This window comes from Chelonia mydas, chromosome 20 (assembly GCF_015237465.2).
Source record: "Chelonia mydas isolate rCheMyd1 chromosome 20, rCheMyd1.pri.v2, whole genome shotgun sequence".
Classification (NCBI taxonomy): Eukaryota; Metazoa; Chordata; order Testudines; family Cheloniidae; genus Chelonia; species Chelonia mydas.
Genome location: NC_051260.2, coordinates 2,888,588 through 2,911,004, shown reverse-complemented (window position 1 = coordinate 2,911,004; position 22,417 = coordinate 2,888,588). Strand labels below are relative to the sequence as shown.

The 22,417-nt window shown below is 54.2% G+C and overlaps 2 protein-coding genes across 5 annotated transcripts in view; one reads left to right on the top strand and one right to left on the bottom strand.

Annotated features, from left to right (window-relative positions):
• Positions 1-22,417, top strand: part of LOC102944769 (retinol dehydrogenase 16) — a 42,517-nt gene that overhangs the window by 14,891 nt on the left and 5,209 nt on the right. Inside the window, exons 3-6 of one of the 4 annotated variants that reach the window (XM_043532620.1) lie at positions 603-677; positions 7,233-7,376; positions 9,420-9,491; positions 19,366-19,822. In XM_043532620.1, the coding sequence (XP_043388555.1) occupies positions 19,706-19,822 (117 nt within the window). In that variant the 5' untranslated portion in view covers positions 603-677; positions 7,233-7,376; positions 9,420-9,491; positions 19,366-19,705. Of the gene's footprint in view, positions 1-602; positions 678-5,457; positions 6,263-7,232; positions 7,409-9,419; positions 9,492-19,365; positions 19,823-21,901; positions 22,031-22,417 lie in introns of those variants that run through there. The other 3 variants (XM_043532619.1, XM_043532618.1, XM_037883711.2) reach the window with 3 other exon arrangements.
• On the bottom strand, positions 455-7,914 carry GPR182 (G protein-coupled receptor 182). The gene is made up of 2 exons (XM_007066597.4): positions 7,748-7,914; positions 455-4,378 (listed from the first exon to the last, which is right to left on the bottom strand). Exon 2 carries the CDS (start codon positions 4,360-4,362, stop codon positions 3,268-3,270), a length of 1,095 nt encoding a protein of 364 aa, XP_007066659.1. The 5' UTR covers positions 4,363-4,378; positions 7,748-7,914; the 3' UTR covers positions 455-3,267.

The following is a 22,417-nucleotide window of genomic DNA, read 5'->3' as shown; positions in this document are numbered from 1 at the left end:
ACTGGGGGCTGGGTCTCACTGCTCTATAGTCTTTCAGTGCTAAGGAAGGTAAAGAGGTGACTTGCTTGTGGTTTTTAAGTGCCTACGTGGGGAGAAGAGATCTGATAGCAGAGGGCTCTTTAATCTATCAGGCAAAGCTCCAGTGGCTAGAAATTAAAGCTAGACCAATTTACACTAGAAATTCTGCGTTTTTTAACTCTGAAGACAATTAACCCTTGGGACAGCTCACCAAGAGATGTGGAGGTTTCTCCATCACTGGAAATCTTGTACTCTCACCTGTCTGCCTTTCTAAAAGATGCTGTCTGGTCCCTCCTTGTGTTATTGGCTTCCAGGCAGGGGTCACTGGGTAAAACTTTACTGCCTGGGTTGTGCAGGGATCAGACAGGATGATCCCTTCTGGCTTTAATATCTCTGAATTGTGGCACAGAAAGTTAGCCAGGCAACAGAACTGTGGTTTTAAAAATGAAATTTAATAGGTCAAATAGAGAGAGCTTTAAATGTTTAGGTATCATGAAGAGATTGGATACATTTCTACCTAGGCAGAGCGGGTTTATCACACACCAAATGTCTTTCTATCATGCCGTGACTGTCCTTTTCTTTAGCCAAGAGGACAGCAAAGGCGCGTCTATGAGAAGTCCCTGGGGCGCTCAGGACTGGCTCTCTGGACCGCATCGTTGGTGAGTGGCTGCCATCCTGTTCCTGGGTCCGTGGTGGTGGTCACAATCTGTATGCTCACAGCATAGCCTAGCTCCAGTCGTGGGCCGGGAGCGCGCTGTCTGAGGTGTTGTGCAAACGCAGAAGTGTCTGCCCCAAAAAGCCGACAGTCTATGCTGCTGTTTTACATTGTGCACGTTGTTAAACTTTGCCCAACAGGAGGAGGGGAATGGGCAGAAGTTTCTTCTCTTTAAAGGGTCGGTGCCTTTTCCCATAGCCGTTGCATTCAAGGCCTTGGTGGAGATGAATGGGCGCATTTTACAGGCAAATGTGGATCTACGTAGGTAGCAAGGTGTGTGCTGGAAGCCAGCAAAAGGCCCTCCGGGAGCGCAAATGGTACTGGATTGGCTGGTTGTGTGTCTGGCCTGCTGCCGTTTGGGAGAGTGGAGTTTGATTCCTGAACCCAGGGCTGGGGGCAGAGGAGCAGGAGTGACCCACGTCCCTTTGCGGGACTGCTAAAGAACAGCATGGAGGCATTCCAAGGGGAGCGGGGAGAAACATGGCTCGTATGGCTCCCGAAGGGGATACAGACTCCGCTGTCCCCGGCCACGCAAAAGGCACCTCATTCTAATCTGTCGCAATGTCGTGAAATGTCACATAATCTGTTTCACATGAGGTCTTGGGGGGGGGGGCAGGGCGGGCAAGAGACCAGTAACTTTCCACTGCAATTAAAAAAAAAAATCCCCTTCTGATGAGGCTAATTATTTGCTATGGAAACCCCTTCATCTTAGAAATCCACAGGCCCCTGCCCTTTGCCTCCCAGGTGAACAAGGAGGCAAAGGGACATGGAGTGTCTCCCTAAGCAAGGTGTGTATCGCCCGAAAGCCCCAGAATGAATGCAGTGCACTTTGTCAGAGAAGCAGGGCCAGTCCCACCTGCTTCTCTTGTCTGCTATGATTCGTTCTTTCAGCCTCTGGGCAGGGCCATCCCTATGGGCATGTGGGGCCCGGGACAAATCAGCCTGTATGGGCCCCCTTAACATTTTTTGTACAGGTGAAATCTGGTGTGGGGAGGGGACACCAGTGCAGGGGGGCGAGGGATGATGGAGAGCCACAGGGTGGCACCTGTACTAGGGGCGAGGCGGCCCCCTGTGCTGGGGGGTCCGAGGCAGAAGGGCAATGGATGGGATCAGCCTGGCCTGGGTGACACCGGGAGCCAGCGGGGCAGGCTGAGGTCACTGCTGCTGCTGCCAGAGACTGAGTCCGAGCCCCCCGATGCCGAGCAAGAAAAGAAATGCAACGCGTGCTTTCAGCCAGTGAGTGCGGGTCCAACCCCTGCTGCTGGCACCAGGCCCTCCAAACTCCTAACCGCCCCCCCCCCGGCCTTCTTGGCATCCCCTACATGACCCACGAACGCTGAAGCGTGGGGCCCGGAGCAGTCACCCTGATTCACCATACCCAAGGGACGGCTCTGCCTCTGGGAACATCCTGCCATCAGCCTCTCCTTTCCTTGACCGAAGCACCCTTTCTCCAGATCCTGTCCAGTTTGTTTTCCCGTATTTTTAGCAGTCCAAGGCCATGGATCAGCTGGTTCTTTTTGAGTTATTAATTCCCAGTCTTTCCAGTTACCTTCTCGCCTTCCCCTCCCCACGTGCTTTCGCAGAATTTGCTCAGGGCTGAACAGAGCTCTCCTGCCGGCATCGTTAAACCAGCCCCAATGAGGGGCGTGAGCCATGTCGGAAGCAGAGCCTCTCCTGCCAACCCAGCACTGCTCACAACAGCACTTTTGTCGATGAAACTTACGTCAGTCGGGGGGGTGTGTGTGTGTTTTTTTCACACCTCTGGCCAGCAAAAGTGGTAGAGTAGACAAAGCCTTAGGGAAACACATCTGTACAGTGGCCTTATTCCTCTCTCCTTCTTTCCCTCTGTGGTTGCAATATTGCTCTCCAAAAGCCGTTTCCTATTGGCCCTGAAATGCTGTTTCCCTTGTGAAGGCTTCATCCTGCATAGTGCTGAGTGGCTCCCACTCCCTTTGGCTTCCCCTTGCGAGATCAGCCTCTCATCTTTCTCACTGGTACTGCGCATAGATTGATGTGTGTTCCAAAGGAAAAAACTTCCACTCCTTTTTTCTGAGCTAGATGGTTCAAGGAAGGAGGCAGCTTAACGCCTGGTCTCTTCCAGGTGTGGGATATCCAGAGCACATCTGCAAGCAAAAGGCAGGAGTCACGGAAAAGCTGGGGGCAAAACATTGCTCGTTCCAACTCCTGCGTAGCTGGCGCTGGAGAGCAAAGTGGCCGGATTTGCATTGAGGTCCCTGGGTAGCCAGAATAATCGATAGTAATAAACCAATGAGCATTTCTTTGAAATATAGGACATCTCTTCCTCTCTGGTTCTTTAGCTAAATAGATTTGATACAGCAGCATGTCAGAGGCACAATATCTGCTGCTCCCTCCAGCTTTCATTTCTACCGTCCCTCCAGCTTTCAGAGCCCTGGGTGGCAACAAGAAAATGCCATCAAAAAGCAAAGTGTCTTGCCTTATCTCCGGGGGAAGAAATAGAAGCCAGCCACTCCTGGGACCAGCTGCCAGCAATGCGTGGAGAGCCCGGTGGATGTTTAATTAGGTGGGATGTTGTCTTTGGTAATGACTATGGAGTGCTGGGTGCTGGAAGAGGAATTGTCCCCGCCTTTCTGGTTGATTTGGTCTTTGGGGATGTACTTCACCACGGCCGAGATGAGTTTGCCACGGAAGTTCTTGCTCAGGAAATTGTAGAGGATGGGGTTGGCCACGCAGTGGAACATGCTGAAACAGTCTATGATGTCGTAGAAGAAGTAGAGGAAGTTGGCAACGTTGCAGCTGTAAATGAAGTAGCTGCCATCGAGGGTCAAGAGGGTCAGCGTGATGTGGTAGGGCAGCCAGCACACTAGGAACACGACGATGTAGGCATAGATCAGAAGGCAGTGCTTCCTGCTTTCCGGCTTGGAGTGCTTGATGTACCTGGCCGTCAGTATGTTGAAGACAGCAATGATGGAGATGGGGATGAGGAACCCAATGATGCTTGTGGCTAAGCTGATGGCCAGGGCCCACTCATCGTAGGTCTCGAAGGGGGCCAGGAAGATGCACATGGGCTCGACCGAGTCCACCAGCTGCGTGTGGGCCACCTCCAGGAAGGGGATGAGGGCGGCGAAGAGCCAGATGCCGAAGCAGAGGAGGCGGCGTGCCCGGTGCTGATGCTGGTGCCAGAAGTGGGATGAAGTGGTCAAGGAGACGTAGCGGTCCACGCTGAGGCAGCTCAGGAAGAAGATGCTGCTGTACATGTTGGCGAAGTAGAAGTAGTGGGTGAAGCGGCACAAGAAGCTGCCCCAGAGCCAGGTGTAGTCGAGCATGACCTCCAACATCCAGATGGGCAGGGTTAGCAGCACCCCTAAGTCAGCAATGGCCATGTTGAGGATATAGAGGTTGACCAGGTTTTTGTTCCCCCAGGTGTGCCAGTTGACCCAGATGACGAGAATGTTTTCCACCAGCCCCACCACGAAGATGACCAAGTAGAGGATGAAGAGCATCACCCGCTTGATGTTCTCGTCCAGGTGAGTGTCGCAGAAGGTGAAGGTATAGTTCAGGTATTGGAGCAGCTGGGTCCAGTTGTGGTAGTCCCCGAACTTGCTAAAGGGATCTGGCGTCTCAGCGGGGACCGTGGTCACCTCGGCCATTGTGGATGGCGAGCGGCTGGAAAGAAAGGGAAGGCGATTAACTGCTGGGGTCTGGCTGCAGAACGACAAGTAGGGACATACTGTGGGGATCCTTTCCAAAGCCCTCTCCGGATCTCCAGAGCTCATCCCCTCCCCACACACAAAGACACACGCCCAGACACAGGCACACACGTGCCCAGACACACACAACCACCCCCCTTCACACACACATCCCCCGCAAGCAGCAATGTTTGCTTGGAAGGGCAGATCACCCAACCTCTACTGCTGTCCCCACTCAGTTGAATTGTCTCCTGTAGAGGAGAACACTCTTTTGATTACGGTACTGGGCCAGGGCTAAGGACATCTAGGTTCGGCCCCCAGTAGACTCGCTATTGAGATGTCTACACTGCAGTAAACGACCCACAGCACAACTGTGGCCGGCCCGGATCAACTGGCTCAGGCTTGCGGGGCTCAGGATGTGGGGCTAAAAAATTCAGTGAAGGCACTGGGGTTGGAGCCCGGGCTCTGAAACCCCATGAGGGGGTGGGTCTTGGCGCCCCAGCTTCAGCCGGAGCACAAACCCGTCTACCCTGCTATTTTTAGCCCCACATCCTGAGCCCCAGGCTCTGAAACTTGGTCCTGCTTTTTATCGCAGGGTAGACGTACCCGATGTGACTTTGAACAATCTGTCACTTGTGGGCAGATTTTCAAGTGAGCTCAGCAAATTCTGTTTATCAAAAAGAAGATCCAGAAGTGACTGTGTCTAGGTACCTTCTCGGGGACAAGAAGGGGCCTTTAACCCAAGGGAGAAAGAAAGAACAAGCATCAGTAGCTGGAAATAAAACCAAGTAAATTCCAGTGAGAAATAAGACGGAAACTTCTTTAGCATGAGGGTGATTAACCTTCGGAACAAACTCCCAAAGGAGGTGGTGGATGTCTCTGAGTCTGGACTGGATGCCCTTCTGTAGATGCTTTGGCTAAACTCGAGTTATTGAGCTCAAAACGGGTGTAACCGGGGGAAATCCTCTAGCTTGTGCTACACAGGAGGTCGGACGGGATGTTCTAATGGGCCCTCCTGGCCTGAAACTCTGGGAATCTATGAGAACCACCATAATCAGGGGGAGATTCTCAAAGGAGCCACAACTCCCATGTCGGCATCTAAACGAATGGCCAGATTTACAGAGGAGCTCAGCATTTGGGTTCAGAGCACTTGGCTCTCCGGTCATCAGTGTCCCAGTGGCCACTGCCGAGTTCTGAGTCTCGCTTAAATGTACGAAAAAATATGGAGGAGATGATGCTAAACCTGTTGCTGGAAACTGGGGTGACAATTTTCTGACCTCGTGTTTCCCTCTGCCTCCCTCTGCAGCCGGGGAGAAACCAGCATCAAGCTCAGAAATGGCGAGCCTTGTTAAAAAGCCTTAATTTCACGCGCAGTCCATGTTGCAAGAAAGGGTTTCATCTCTGAGCCTCCGAGCCGCTGCGCTGAGCGTAATGGGACAGCTTGAAAACCGAGAGAGCTGAAACTGACCTTCCCCCTACAGCCAGACTTGTTTCATTCTTGTGGCTAACGTGCCAGCAATTGTCACTCTGCAAAAATGAGAAAAGACTTTGCCAGCCTCAGATCTGAAACAGATACCAGCGAAGAGACAGAGTCATCACAAGCCAACCAGAGCTGGAAAACAGCTCCCCGCTCAGAGAAAGTTCCTCGCTTCAGCACCTCAGCTCAGTCTAAGGGAGTCTAAATCCGCGGACAGCGAACTGGGTGGGCAGAGACACTCAGAGTGCACCGTGTGTGGAGGAATGCTGCGTGAACACGATCGTCTGCAGCTCCCAGCGCTCGTTCCAGAGTCTACGCTGAAACCCTGGGAGCATCCTAGTTCTGAATTCACATCCCCAGCGTCTGAGTCTGGTTCGGTCCATGGTGAGCTCTGTAAATATTTGTCTGCTTTGAGATCTGCTGAGGACAAGTGCTGTGTAAGAGCTAGGTGGTGTTCTTATTACTTATTCTGTTCTCAGGTCTCCTTCCCAGGCAGACATGCCCTCCACCCAATGGAAACCCTGCAGCACATGGAGGAAAACGATTTCCACTAATATTAGCCCAAACCCGTAGCCGGTCTCAGTGCTGTCTCGAGAATGGGGTTGCTTAAAGCAGCGGTTCTCAGCCAGGGGTACGCAGAGTCTTCCAGGGGGTGCATCAACTCATCTAGGTATTTGCCTAGTTTTACAACAAGCTACATAAAAAGCACCAGCGAAGTCAGGACAAACTAAAATTTCCTACAGACAATGACTTGTTGATACTACTCTCTATGCTTTCCACTGAAATGCCAGTACAGTATTTATATTCCAGTTGATTTATTTTATAATTATACAGTGAAAATGAGCCATTTGTCAATAATAGGGCGCTGTGACATTTTTGTATTTTTATATCTGATTTTGTAAGCAAGTAGTTTTTAAGCGAGGTGAGACTTGGGGGTACGCAAAACAAATCAGACTCCTGAAAGGGGGACCGTCGTCTGGAAAGGTTGAGGGCCACTGGCTTAAAGAACTGCTGGGCCAGATCTTTAGCTGGTGGAAATTGGTGTAACTCCATTAACTTTAGCTGAGGCTCTGACCCTGTCTATATGGAGCCCTTCCTCATGTCCCAAAATCCGATCACTGATTGAGCTTTGAGCCACTGGCCATGGGGTTACTATAAAAGATTAAGCATGTTAAATATGCTCAAGATCACTCCAGCACCGTTATATTCCTTGGCCCAAAGCAACAGATGTGCCATTCAGCTCCCCCTTTCAACCCCAACCTCTCTGTGCTGTCCAAATCTCACCCCTGGGAGCTTCTTTGCTGTTCCATTTCCCACTGGGACCACAATCAGGCGTGGTAATTACAAATTGCAGAGAGAAGCAATTGACCGTCACAGCACACTACCTCCAGAACCGCCTACTTATCCAAATCCCAGAGCTGCTGTGTCCACACACGGCGTGACCCAGGTCTCAGCGTGATGCCGTTGGAAGAACACACAAGACAAGAGGTTCCCCCCGGTAAAGCTTACAGACCACGCTACTCTAGCTAGGTATTTATAGGGCCCTCCTCACCATGATCTCCGGAAAGCTCAGGAATCCAGGCAGTGGGGGGGGGAGCCGCATACAACCCAGAGGAATGCTTGGCAACTGAGTAGTCAGCTGCAAAAGCATCCATCGGTGCACCAGGAGGAGGACGGGGCTTGGTTGCTCTTTTCAGAATGTTTGGAGAAAGGAAAAGACAGATATCTGGGGGGGACTCATGCCTGCGGAAATCTAACCCCATTAATGGAGGTGGTTTGCTGGTTGTCACTGAAAAGCCTGGTGCTTTGAATGCAATGGGGGAGGAGAGAGACCGAGACACGGGTGGAAAGTAACAGGTCCATGCTCACCTGCGGTGGAAGGCTGAAGGTGTGCCCGGGTGGGTGGCAAAGGATCAGGTGCTGCCCTGATGCCTCCAGCTCTGTGGCTCAGGCGGATCTATGCTGTAGGGACCGTCGTTCCCAGAGTGAGCTCAGGGTGGGCTCGCTGGCTTCTTCCACATGCATACCCCCCACCCCTCGGAGCTCTCTTCCATACAGGAAATGTACATCATCGCCTGATATCCTGAAAACACCGCCCAGTGCAAGGCCACATTGGACGTGATTCCTAATTCCTGGGGTCTGGCTCAGCTAGAATGAAGATGGGTTTGGTTTCGCTGCAGAGCTGGGGGGCGGGAGGGGAGGAAGATTTTGGGGACAGGTCAGATAGGACATGAAAGTGGGGTAAGCCAGTGGGCGCATCTTTTCCAGGTTAATTTCCTTTGCCGCACAGAGCGAGGCTCCGAAATCCACAGCCTGCCCCACTCAGATCCCCAACCAGCTTTTGCCCGACCTGTTTGATGAGATGGAGCCCACCCGATTATTACTTAGATCTCAGCAGGGCTCACACCGCTTAGCCGTTTCCAGGCAGGGAGGAAAGCTGGCCTTCCTGGCTCTGGGTTAATCTGTCCCAGTGAATCAAGATGGGTGAAGGCAGAGATGTTATTGACCCCTGCCTATGTTTCCCCCCCCATCCCCCTGCTCCTGGAGTCATGGGATGATGTCAGAACCTCAGCTTTCTTTTTTTTTAAATTGTTTCTCGCCCTCCCACTTGCAATGGAAATCTCAGAGCTGTCACCTGAGAGTAACCATTGCCTGAGTGTGCAGAGAGCCTGAGACCGTAGGGCTGAGCGGTGGGGTCTACCCCATGTAGCTCAGTGGCGCGTTATTTCTAAGACCCACTTCTCTGGGCCAGAGACGGGGGGTGCTGAGGCTACACCTAGGGAGGGAGAGGGCGGTCCCATGCCTCTCTCTGTTGTGAGGAAGGAACCCCGATCACTGCCACTTCAAGCAGGAGTGGGGATAGGGGGGCCTATAGCATTGTATCTATAGGGCCCCAGATAGAGTTTGATCCATGGATGCAATAAAGCAATCTGGGTCTGTCTAGTCCTTCCTCACAGTAATAGCTAAGCCCCTCCAGAGCGTTCTTTAATTCATCCCGAAACAAATCCTCCCCCTGCATGAGGAGGGGAAGCATCCCCACGTCACGTACGTGGGGCACGGCTACGAATTGGCCTGAGAGCGCAGAGCAGGCCAATAAGCTGTAGGCAGTCAGCTTAGTAGCGCCAGAACCCTGCTGGGGAATCACGGGGCCGTGGCTGCTGAAGCTGGAGGAGAGTGCACAAGGCCAACACTGGTGAGCGACTCCTTCCCAGTAACTCAGTCTGGGAACGAGCCAGCTACAGAGACTTTGGCACAGCACCTTTCTTCCAAAGGGTCTTGAAAATGTTACTAATCAGTGGCCTTGCTTGGGTGTGCAGAGATCTTACAGCTCCGATTGCTTCCTCCACCACTCTAATGCAGCCTCCTCTGGGGCGCAACGCAGTCTGGGCCACGTGACTGTGTAGGACAGAAAGTGGAGAATAAACTACCCAGTTAAAACGTTGCGGGACTATCGCTGTGTGTTTGTAGAGCCAACGGGTGGCCCCCTTCTCCGGTGCTACGTAATACAAATAATAATCAGAAACATTTTGTTCTTCTTCAGCTCTGTCCGTCTCCAGATCTCCCCGCACTTGGAAAGAAGGAATGCCGATAGCCCCGCGGACCTGGTAAGGAGGTAGGTGCCCATTCTGTGTATGATCAACTAGTCCATCAGCTGAGTCTTATTCTCAGACCAATTCCTCCAACAAAACCGCTTCCTGGCTGTGACACAACTCCTGCACAAGATATGATTGCTCTGCAGTTTTGAAGGGGAAGGGGCTCTGGCACTGCTCCAGCAGTTGGTGAGGGAGAGTGGGGGTGTTTTCAGAGAGAACATTTTGCATCGAGCAGTAAGCCTGGAAAACAATTCCTGGAAATCTCCTTCTCAGAAGCAGAGAAGACATTGTGATCAACAATCAGCTCGGAAGGAAGGCCCAGCGGGAACAGGGAAGTGTAATGGCCCCTATAAGTCAAGCCTCTAACAAAACAAACCTTAGAAAGCAGGTATCCTAAGAACCCTGCCCCATGACTGCAGACAGAAACACTTTGCCTTTATTCTCTTACCAAATCATAGAATATCAGGGTTGGAAGGGACCTCAAGAGGTCATCTAGTCCATCCCCCTGCTCAAAGCAGGGCCAATCCCCAGTTTTTGCCCCCAATCCCTAAATGGCCCCCTCAAGGATTGAACTCACAACCATCGGTTTAGCAGGCCAATGCTCAAACCACTGAGCTATCCCTCCCCATCCAACATGAAGTGGGGCGCATGTTGCTTGAGCAGCCCATGTGTTCCTGGCCTAGTGGATAAGGGGGAAGCGGTAGACATGATCGATCGTGATTTTAATAAGACTTTTGATGCAGTCCCACTTGCAGTTCTCAGGAGCAAGCTAGGGAGATGTGCTCGAGATGGAAGTACGGTGAGGTGCGTGCACAACCGGTTGAAAGACCCTGCTCAGAGAGGAGCTGTCAACGGGACGCTATCAGACTGGGAGGACACATCTAGTGGGGTCTGTCCTGGGCTGGCACAATTCAGTATTTGCATCAGTGACTTGGAGAATGGGCTGGAGAGCACGCTTTTAACATGTGCAGCTAGGAGGGGTTGGAAGCACTTTGGCGGACGGGATTAGAATTCAAAATGACCTCGATAAACTGGAGAATTTGTCTGATATCAACAAGGGGAAATTCAGTAAAGAGGAGTGCAAAGCACTGCACTCAGGGCATAACTGGCCAGGCGGGTGTACTGCTGAAAACAATCTAGGGGTTAGCGTGGATCAGAAATTGAAGGTGAGCCGGCAATGTGACACAGGTGCCTAAAAGGCTAATATCGTTCTGGGCTGTATTACCAGGAGTGTCATACGTAAGACGCCGGACGGAATTGTCTCACACGACCTGGCACTGGTGAGGGTATTGAGAGTATTGTGATCAAAGGTTTAGAAACCCTGATTTATGAGGAAGGGTAAAAACCTGGTCATGTTTAGTCTTGTGAAAAGACTGAGGAGGGACCTGCTAAGGCTTCGCATTTGTTCAGGGCTGTTATAACGAGGACGGTGATCACTTGTGGTGTGTGTCTGCTGGAGGGAGGACAAGAAGCCATGGGCTTCATCTGCAGCAAAGGAGACTTTAGGTTGGCTATTAGGAAAAACTTTCTAACTCTAAGGGGAGTTAAGCTTGGGAAGAGGCTTCCCAGGGAGGGGGTGGGAGCCCCCTTGCTGGAGTTTTTTCAGAACAGGTTGGACAAACACCTGTCAGGGCTGGTCTAGGTTTACTGGGTCCTGCGTCTCGAGGTCCCATCCATCCCGACATTTCTGTGATTCTATACCTGGCTCTAGTCTACCACTGATCTGATACAGTTACGTGGAGAAGTGAGTCAGTAACCAAGACAGATGCTATGGTCGTTCTAGCCCTTTGTCTTTCAGCGGGAGGATCTCTGACTGTTTTACAAACCATTAATTGGGGTTTGTGACCTCTGTGCCAGGCAGGGAAGTATTTTTCTATCCATTTAATGGATCGGGAAACTGAGGCAGAGAGAGATGACATGAGTTGCCTTGGGTCACACAACAAATCAATGGGAGAGCCAGGGAAGGAACCCAGGTGTCCTGATTCTCAGCAACTCTTGCTCTAACCACGGAACCGCATTCCCTTCACGGAGCCAGGAATAGATCCCCCTCCCAACCTGCCCGGGGCCGAACTGAAGGGCGCTCTGCACCCTGCAGAATCAGGCCCCATTGGTGACGTTTCTTATAACTTTTCCTCTGAGGTGAAGGATTTTTTTGGAATCCGGACCCCCAGCTCCAGGGCATAGAGGAGCCGCTGGCTGCTAGCGTTCAGGAGGGGGCTTTCCCTGGAGACAAGTTATCCCATCAATGCAGGCTTTCTCATGCTTCCTCTGACGCACCTGGTGCCGGCCACTACAGGAGCGTCTACAGAGAGACGTCTCAGAGTCTGGATCGACAGACTGAGGCTCCTTGGCTAACAATAGCTGTGTAGATGTTGCGGCCCGGGCTGAAGCTGAGGGCGTGGGGGTGGGCTTCCAAGGCCAAGCTCTGGCCCGAGCCCTGTGAGCCTGAGTCGTTGACTTGGGCTCTGAGACTTGCTGTGACGTACCCTGTGCGTGAGATGCGTCTACACTGCAATAAAAACCCCGCAGCCCCGCGTCTCAGAGCCCGGGTCAGTTGATTTGGGTCTCCCACTAGCCCAAACCCGAATGGCTACGCTGCCCCACAGCCTGAGCCCCATAGGCCAGAGTCAGCTGGGCCAGGCCAGCCATGGCCACGCTGCGGGTCTTTTATTGCAGTGTAAACGTGCCCTAGGAGACCGAGCTAGATGGACCCTTGGTCTGAGCCAGACTGGCCATCCCTAATTCCTACCCCCTGCAGCTCGGCCGGAACTCACCCTCTTCGGCCGCTTTTCCGTGGGCACATGGGTCTCACCGAGGCACCCGGCCGACACACCCCTTTGCAGTGGGGAGCATGGATATTGCAGGGCTGGGCACTGGAGGAAAACAGGTCATGCTTTGTAGTAAGGCCCCATTTAATAACCGATGGATAGTTGCTTGAATAAACCATCAGTTGTTACATAGTCCAGCAGGGGAACAGGTTGCTTGTTATAACCAGGGCTTGTAGCCATTTATAACACCCTCTGCAGGTATACTGCTAATGGATACTACATACATACATCTGCATACACAGCACATGGCATATCCTACTGCGTCCTGCCGTGAGTGCAGGGGCCTGGACTAGGTGACCTCTCGAGGTCCCTACGATTCTAGACCTGTCTACGGCACCTTCTACTGATGTCATGCCGCTACACCAGGGGTGGGCAAACTTTTTGGCCTGAGGGCCACATCTGGGTACGGAAATCGTATGGCAGGCCATGAACGCTCACGAAATTGGGGGTTAGGGTGCGGGAGGGGGTGAGGGCTCCGGGGTGGGGCCAGAAATGAGTTCAAGGTGTGGGAGGGGGCTCCGGATGCGGGCACGGGGTTGGAGTGGGGGTGGGGGGGTGAGGGCTGTGGCTGGGGGTTTGGGGGGTGGTCTGGGCTGGGACCGAGGGGCTCAGGGAGCAGGAGGGGGATCAGTGCCAGGGCAGGGGGTTGGGGCACAGGAGGGGGCCAGGGATGCAGGCTCTGGGTGGTGCTTACCTCAAGCAGCGCCTGGAAGCAGCGGCATGTCCCCTTCCAGCTCCTATGCAGGGTCATGGCCAGGCGGCTCTGCGCGCTGCCCCGTCCGCAGGTGCCGCCTCTGCAGCTCCCATTGGCCGTGGTTCCTGGCCAATGGGAGCTGCAGGGGCGGCGCTTGGGACAGGGGCAGTGTGCAGAGTCCCATGACTGCCCCTACATGTAGGAGCCGGAGTGGGGGACATGCCGCTGCTTCCGGGAACCGCGCAGAGCCCCAGCATGCGCAGAGCGGGGCAAGCCCCGGACCCTGCTCCCCGGCAGGAGCTCAAGGGCCAAATTAAAACGTCTGAAGGGCCGGATGTGGCCCCCGGGCCGTAGTTTGCCCACCCCTGTACTACGTACATGTATATGCGTGCATACCACCCGGCTTATCGCCGTCTGCAGCGCTACGGACGTGTTCCTAACGCGTACTACGTGGTTTAGACCCATCCACAGCACTTTCTGCTTCTCCTGCATGCTGCCACGTGCCAACAACCTGCTTAGAACAGCTGTTAGCCCTTTACAAACTGGACCTTAATATAAAAGCATGTCCAGAAAACCCCTAAGCTTTAACCATCCGGTATTTGACCCAGCGTCTATCCAGGTGCTACCGCAACCTGCATGCCTGACCCGGTCGTACCGAGAGGGGAGTGGGCCACCTTTAAACGAGTTGCATGGCGACCGGGGGGAGAAATGTGACGTCCGCAACGATGGCTCAAGAAACGGCTTTTCTTGGGTGTCGGGTGAAGCCCTTCCCGATCCCGTGGTAACAGCTGCGGCAGGCTCAGTGCACTGGGGGGGGTGTCACCAGACGGCTCTCAAGCACCTCCCTCCACTCCCCCTCTCCGGGGGGTCTTGTTTTCCTCTTTGTTTGGAGGAGATAAATGGAAAAGGCCATTTCCCCTCCGGACGCTCCTGCTCTGATGGGAGTTGGGTCCGCTTGGCGCTCCTGCCGGATCACGGGTTACATAAACGGCCTCCCGGAAGGCAACAGGGAAAGGCTGATAAGGGGCTCTAATTAGGGTGGCCTCGTTTTCCCCCTGCCAGTCAGCACTTTATAGCCCAGTGTCTCTGCCGACCTCCCTGCTCAGCACAGACCCAGCCTGCCCTTGGCCTGGGGGGAGTTTGCTCATCACCAAGGCCACGTTGCTGTTGCAGGACTGGGGGTCTCATGGCCAGTCCAGGAAGGCGACAGAGCCAGCCTCCTGTAGGGCCTTTCAAACTGATAATAGCTCATCTTAATTAATTAGCCTCTTACAGTTTGTATGGCAACTTCCACCTTCTCTGTATGTGTATCTATATCTTCTTACTCTATATTCCGTTCTGGGCTGTAGCCCACGAAAGCTTATGCTCTAAGAAATTTGTTAGTCTCTAAGGTGCCACAAGTCCTCCTGTTCTTTTTGCGGATACAGACTAACACAGCTGCTCCTCTGGAACCTTACAATTTTAAGCAGCCACTTTAAATTTCCAGGGGGTTTCCTGGCCCTGCATGCCAGCTCGGGGCTTGGTAGTGAAGCCTGGGGTCTGGGCCAAAGAGCAGCCGGCCGGCCGGCAGGTGATCGTGTCTCTCTGGCTTTGGCAGCAGCCGACGTTACGTCTCTCTGTCTTGGGACCCTTGTGTGTCGTCGCTCCGAGTGCGAAGAACTAGTGTTACGGTGCGATGTTCCAGCCAGATTATATTTCTGTTTTAATCTAACATCTCTGGGGCGGGGGCTGTGCCAAGAACGGAAGGCTTCCTTCTGGCTTTAACGATCGTGTCCGTGCAGAATCACAAGGCCAGATCCTCAGCTGGCGTCGAGCTGCGTGTGGAGTCAGCAGAGAATGCTCCTGCAAAGGGTTCTGCAGTGGGCATGAAATGTAGCGGAGACTAAAGCTTTTCCCTTCCCCGTCAGTGTTTCTGAGCCGCGCTGGGGAGGGGAAGCCCCTCACGGTCAGAGCCCGGTTTCAAGCTGTGTGAATAAACGTGGGGAGAAGAGTTAAGGCTGAAAGAACAACCTGCTTCGGTGAAGGGGAAACGTTAGGAGCCTTTGCTGAATAAAGGAGGGAGGGTGGTCGCGGGCTAGGCCCATGCCTGGCAACTCGGACACCTGGGTTCTGTCCCCAGCTTTTCGGGGCAAGGGGTTTGCTTTCTCCGTGGCTCATCTGGAAGATGGAGGCAGTGCCGCTGTCCCCTTTCTCAGAGGGGTTGGGCGTCTGAGCGAGCGAAGGACCGGGACCTCCTCCGATGAAAGGCTGAGCTCGGAGAGGAAGGGCAGTGCGGGGGCGAGAACACTTGGCTAGGACTCAGGAGACCTGGGGCAAGTCTCCCGCCCTGCCTTGGAGGGGCGTGTGAGGAGAAATACTTCGGGGAGCTCAGATACTGCAGGCCCGGGGGGCCCGGGAAGTACCTGAGCTAGACGGGAGCATCAGGGCTTTGGGGGAGAATCTGATCCAAGTCACTGGGTGCCCCTGGGTCCTGTATTCCCGAGGGTCCGACTTCCCCATCCAGCTGCATCCAGCTTGGGCCAGCGCGGGTGGGATTTGCCCAAACACTATTGCTGTCCTCTGCATCTTCTCCATCCCCACCCCCCGGAGGCCCAGCCTAAAGGGGCGCTGCTCCCGCCGAACGTGGCCATGCGACGCGCCCTCGGGGGAGCCCGGGATCGGGCCCCTATCACCGCGGCGCAGCCCTGCCTCCATCATGTCACCCCCTTCCACCAGGGAGCAGCCCCCTCAGACTCCCCGCGAACATGCTCCATCCATAGCCCCTCTTGGCCTCCATGCTGTACTGACCATCAGGCCTCACCCTCTCTGCCCCCCGCATCCTGCCCCTCCATCATTCTCCCAACATCCTCCGGGACTGTCGAGTGGCCAGAGGCGCCTGGCCGCGTCTCGGTTTCCTTCGTGGTGCATGGTGCTTCCTGGCCCCATCAGCGGCCGCTGTGGATCCTGCCAGCCTTGCACTAATGATCTTCCTTCTATTGTCTTCCTCGGCATCTCTAGACTTCCCCACCCAGCAGGGAAGCGGGGACCCCCAGGCCAGGGACAGGCTGGACTCATGAACTCCCCAATAGCAGTACCAGTGAATCCCAGAAATGCTGGGTGACTCCTGCAGAGTGGGGGAAGCTGACGGGTCGACCCAGGTGGGGATCCAGGCTCAATGCAGGTCTCGTGTCCCAGGCTTGACACCCTTCAACCTTCCTCCTAGCTCCGGGCAGGGCTCGGCCCCCAGGGGACAGTGAGATCAGTCCCTCCCCCCCAGCTCAGCAGAGCCCCCCTCTGGCTGAGTCCAAGCCATGCCAGGTGAGGTGCTTCCAGCTCCCGGGGGTCTGGGCTGGTTGCTCTCTGCGAGCCCCGGTGCAAGCTTCAAAAGCAAAGTGCTGCCAAAACGCCCCATGTTTTGGGGTCAGAACCCCACTGAATTTCTCGGTGTTTCCTCCAGCAAGTGTGAATCAGATCCCGGCCCCGATTCGCCAGCCTGACTCCAGTTTGCCTCAATTCTCCGTCTGGACAACTTGGGCCGTAATTCCCAATTTAGATGGTCAATTCTCCAGGGCAGGGACTGCCCCTTAGTAGGTATTTGTGCTCGTCCTAGCACGCAGGGGCCCCAAACTCAGCTCAGGCCTCGAGGGGCTGCTGTGGTCCAAAGAATCGTTGTCATGGCTCATGCCCGTGGTGACATGTTCGCCTGCTGGTTTAGCAGAATTAGGAGGCTGAGCCGATCACCTTTTCCCTGGGGAAGGTGGGGCACTTGCATTCAGAGACCCCCCAGATCGTTGCAAGTGGCTGGTATCACTTAAAAATCTTCACTGCCGCTTAATCCTGGAGGAATGACCAACCTCCCTGCAGGCTTTAGGGACACAGACATTGCCAAACCGGATCTAACCCATCTCCATCAGTAGCCAGGACCACCTGGTTTAGAGACAGTTTAGGCTAGTTTCCTCCTGACCCCCATACTTAGAGCTCAGTTCATGCCCTGGAGCATCAGGGTTTATTGCCTAAAATCTTCATATTGACCGTTATATAGACTGTTATAAGTCTAGTGATTCTTATCACCCTCCTGCCTGTGGGCTCATGCCACCCCCATCCCCGCTGTGCTGTGTGCGCCGTGGGCTGAGAGGCGCTACGATTTCTGGGGCACTCGCCCCACAGCAAGGCAATAGCAGCGGCCAGGACAGGCAGCCCCTGCCAAGCCAACCCCTCCACCGGGCAGCAGGCAGAGAGTCAAAGCAACCTGGTAGTCGAGTGCCGTCGGGTTGCAGGGCTGGTATAACTGGGTCAGTTACAGGGGGATGATTGTTCTCCCCTATCGTTATACCCAGTGTGGCTGCAGATATACCAAGATGAAGGTGTGTGACATCAGTTTGGTTGATTCCCCTTGGGGAACAGTGTTAGCACCTTTCTGCCAGTAGATCTGCTTCCACACGAGGAGGATGCACCGGGATAGTTAAAGTGGTACGACTTGTTTTTGTGGCCAAAGCCCTGTTAATTCAGGGAAGCCCTCCTAGCCTGTTTTATGCAGCAGGTCAGACTGTCCCCGCGGTCCGGGCAGGGCAGCCCCGCTTCATGACTCTGTGTATTACCGGAAACGGGGTCACCTCCTGGGAGCCTGCTAGTACTGCCGTGGGGGGGTCCCAAGATCGCACGTGTTACCCATTCTCTTGCGCTTTCAGGGCGGGAGATGACCTCCAACTCGGGGGGTCAGGAAGAAACTGTCCTGGGGATGGGTTATCCCGGAGCTGTGTCCAGAGCTGCCGGGAGACCAGGCAGAATGGGGATCCTGAGGTAGCCGGACGCTGGATCTGATCCCGTCTGGCTGTTTCTGCGTTCCCTGGTTGTCATGTCAGGACATCTGGAGCTTGGAGGTCGTTATTATTTATTGTTTCCTAAAGGAATCTTGGAGAGTTAATTTATGTGGGTGTTTTTGAAGGCAACCGATTCATTTGATTCAAAAAGAACTAAAGGAGGGTAATATTAATGCCAATCAACCTGCCTTTGTGGAAAATACATTCTGTGGGACAAACTTGCTATCTTTTTTTAATGGCGTGGCAAGTCTGGTTGATAAAGGTAACAGCATCAATATAATAGACTTAGACTTCTGTACGGCGTTTGACTGGGTACCGGGCGGCGTTTCGATTAAAAACCTAGAAGGAGAGAACGTTAACATGGCGCGCATTAAATGGTAGAAAAGCTGCCTATCAGATCGGTCTCAAAATGGAACTGTAAACAGCAAATCATCAGGGGCGTGGGGGTTTCTAGTGGGGTCCCCAGGGATCGGTGCTGGCCTCTGCGCTGTTTAATGTTTTTATCAATGACCTGGAAGGAAACAGAAAATCATCACTGTTAAAGTTTGCAGATGACAAAAAACTGGGGGTGTGTGAAATAAGGAAGAGGAGAGATCACGGAGGCAGAGCCATTGGGATGTCTTGGTAAATTGGACACAGGCAAACTATGCGTTTTACATGTAAATGTCGACCTCTAGGTCGGCCATGCTTACGGGATAGGCTCCGCTCTCCTGGGAAGCAGCGACTCTGAAAAAGATTTGGACGTCCTGGTGGGCAATCAGCTGAGCGTGAGCTCCCCGTGCGAGGCTGCGACCAGATGTGCTAACGCGACCTTGGGATGCCAAACCAGGGGAATCATGAGAAGGGGCAGAGATGGTATTTCCCCTCTGGGTTTGGCAGTTGCTGAAGCTCTGTGTCCAGGTCTGGTACCCACAATTCAAGAAGGATGTGGATAAACTGGAGAGGGGTCAGAAAAGAGCCAAGACAATGATTTTAAAAACCCTGCCTTCTAGTGATAGCCTCAAAGAGTTTCACTCTGTTTAGCATAACAAAGAGAAGGTCAAGTGATGACTTGATTGAAGTCCGAGTACCTGTATGGGGAGCAAATATTTAATAACGGGCCCTTCAGTCTAGCAGAGAATCCAGGCCAGTGGCTGGACGTTGAAGCAAGACAAACTCAGACAGGGAATAAGCTGCAGCTTTTGAACAGTGAGTGTCATTAGCCACTGGACCAATTCACCGGACTGTGGTGGATTCTCCAGCGCTGTCCATGTTTAAATCGAGGCTGGAGATTTTTCTAAAAGCCCTGCCCTAGGAATTATTTCGGGGCGGTTCTCTAGCCTGTGTTATGCAAGAGGTCAGCCTAGATGCTCACAATGATCCCTTCTGGACTTGGGATCTGATTGAAAAGAAAGTACCTTTAAAAAAAAAGGGGGGTGGGGGATTAATGCCAGCTCTTTTTTTTTTAAACAAAATGAATTGCACCTTGTTTTTTACTTTCTCCTGTGCGTGTTTTAACAATATTTGTGCCTGTCAGGCTGCTGCTATCAATACAATTAAATAAAAACGCGTACACTTCTTATTATTTACCCAGGCCCTGTTGTGCTAGGCGCTGTTCATACACAGCGTGAAAAGAGAGGCCCTGCCCCCAGAGAGCTGCAGTCTGAGTATGAGACCAGAAACAACGAGTGGAGACGGCCAGGAGACAAGGAAACTGTCCTTTCCGGCTCGATTCGCTCACACACCTGCAGGGAGGAAGAGGTTTCCCTGCTCTGCAGCGATGCACGTAGCGGGACTTCAGAATGCCCCATGGCGCCCAGCCCTAGAGCCCAATTCTCCCCTCTCCATGTCCTGTGTCTCCAGCCTCTGTGGTTGGCTGTTCTGCAAGACGGCCTGTCACTCCCCACCAATCGCAGGCTGCTGGCCCTTTGCTAATGCTTCCTCTTTCCCCTCCAGGAGCCTTTGATCTGGTTCAGAAAGGCAGGAAAGAGGGGACCCGCGGGAGGCTGCAATCTAGCAGGGGGCCCAGCTTCCCAGGAGACGCTTCCCAGGTAACGGGGAGACTGCAGGATGCCGCAGCTGTTCCCACAGCAGCAATTCCAGGCCCAGGGGGGTGGGTTCGCCCAGGTTGGAGGGGAAGCCGGCGGGGAGAAGGGGCAGCCAGCAGGATGGATATTGGGGTGCAAAGTTGGCAGCTTCGGGTGCAGGGCCCCACCTCAGTGGAGCCAAGAGCCCAAGGGGGAAGTTCCTGTGAATACACGCAAGCCTGAGCAGGAGGAAGGTGCTGGCTCTCCACACAGAACGGCTTTAGCGGGGCTGCCGGTTCCACGGCTGGAATTTGCCCCCACCTCCCCACCCCCCCGTGCGCCACTGCCCAGAGAGCAAACGTCTCCCTGCATCGCGCAAACCGGGCCCTGTTCTCCTCTCCCCACGACTGTCCCCACCGCTCCAGCAGCGTTCGCGCCTGATCACTGCTGGCGGGAGCTGGGCCGGACCACCGGGCTCGCAGACCACCCAGGCACCCGCTTCCCCGTAAGCCCCATGGACTTTAGCGGGACGAGGCACACTCTGAAAGTGAAGCACGCGCTCAGGGCCGTTCCGGGGGACCGAGGCCAGGGGGCTCAGCCCCTGGCCGGATCGAGCCTAGGGTGACCAGACAGCAAATGTGAAAAATCGGGACGGGGGGTGGGGGGTAATAGGAGCCTAGATAAGAAAAAGACCCCTGTAAAATCGGGCCATCTAGTCACCCGAATCGAGCCCGCAGTTCGCTGGGAGGCCTGCAACTTCTGCATTCCTGGGCACAAATTGAAACTCTAATTGACGTTCCGCTGGGCCTTAGTCCAACCCGGACGCTTCAGGAGTTTTAACACAATCTGGCTCCTTCCCTGCCCCACCCCCATTTCCCCTTCTGAAGAGAATTTTAATTAGATCTGTTCTTTCCACACAGACACCCACACACCCCCCGCATGTCCCCGATTCTCTTTTGGCTTTTCACCATGGGGGTTCCTGAAAGGGAAGGCCGATCGCCCAGCTAAGTGCAAAGTGCATCTCAGCCCCAGAGCCCCCTTCCCCACCCCACAACTCCAGCAACCCCCCACCCCCAAGGCAGATTGTCAACTCCCACTTCTTAGGCTCCCCACACACACAGCTCCGCTGATGCCCCTCAATCCCGACCCACAGTTTGCCCCCCTCCCGACCCGCTAATCCGCCCCTGGGCTACCCCATCACACACCTGTGCAGTCACCCCTCAGTTCCGCCCCCGAATCCAGCCCTGGGCTCCCTATAACTCCTGCAGTCCGCTCAGCTCACAAGCACGACCGCTAATGGGTGAAAAGCCCGGGATGTGGTGTGAAAAACAACCCTCCAGTGGAATCCATGATGCACATCCAGCCTTTGATCCAAGGAGCTGCGGAGCGAACCAAGCTGACGGTGTCTTGCAGAGGGAATGGTAGGAGAGGGAATCCAGGAATCATGCCGAGCTATTATGGTGATGATTGTGTTTCTGTAAGGCAGCACTCACAGTGTGCTCTGCTCAGGGCTCTCCCCACATGTCAGAGAATTCCCACCCCTTGGGGCTCCCCATCTGAGAAAGCAAACAGGGGAGGCAGTGTTGCCTAGTGGATGGAGTGCTGGGCTGGACTCAGGAATAGAACCCAGGTCTGCCCATGACCTGCTGGGTGATCTTGGGTGAGTCACTTCCCTGCTCTGTGCCTCAGTTTCCCCTCCCCGTGCCTCAGTTTCCCCTCCCACCCTTTGTTTGTCCTGGCTACTTAGACTTTAAGGCCCCAGTTTTTGAAGCTATTTAGGCATCCAGCTCCCAGAGTGAGAGGCCTAAATAGCTTTTAAAATCTGGGCCTTAGCTTTTCCGAGCAGGAGCTGCCTCTTGCTGGATGTCTGTGCAGCACCTGGCGCGATGGGACCAGGATCTCATTTGGGACACGTGACCGGAGGAGGAGAGGAATGAAATACAGACTCACGGGCATATTAACCCACCTGCTAGCTGGCACCTATCAGCTGGCTGGATTCCTATGGGTGTCGCAACAGCCGGGGCTGTTTGAAGGAGAGGAGGAGGCTAATTCTGGGCAAACAATGCAGCCAGCCCCAGAGTGTTCTTGTTTGGTTAACATGGGGGGATTGGTAAATGATTTGCTCAAGGAAGCTTCTGGAAGGGGTTGGTCCCAGGTTGTCTCCATAAGGTATTAAAAACCCGGACACGTCGGACTTCCCTCGGCAGGAGCTGAACCTTCAGAGGGTTCAAGGTGGGCGCTGTCAGGAGAGGGGTGCGTGGCGTCCAGTCCAAGGTGCAGGAGGGTTCGAGCCCCGTCGCTGAGAGCTCGTCCTTGGGCCGGAGGCAAAGGACAGGCAGCAGCAGAGCCCCTGTGGTGCTAGTGGCCCTGGGGTGGTACCAGTTACCCCGGGGTCCGTCTTTACCAAGGGGACCACAGACACACCCAGCACGGACTGGTCCCGTCGCTGGGTCTGCCCGTTGATGTGCTCCCCTGCCCGGACAGGACCTTCTGAGTATCACACTAGCACGTCGGAGGCCCAGCTGAGATCAGGGCCCCTCACGCCAGAGGCATGGAGTGAGACACAGGCCCTGCCCCAGTCTATGCCTACAAAGGGAGGAGGATTATCCCCTTTGTACA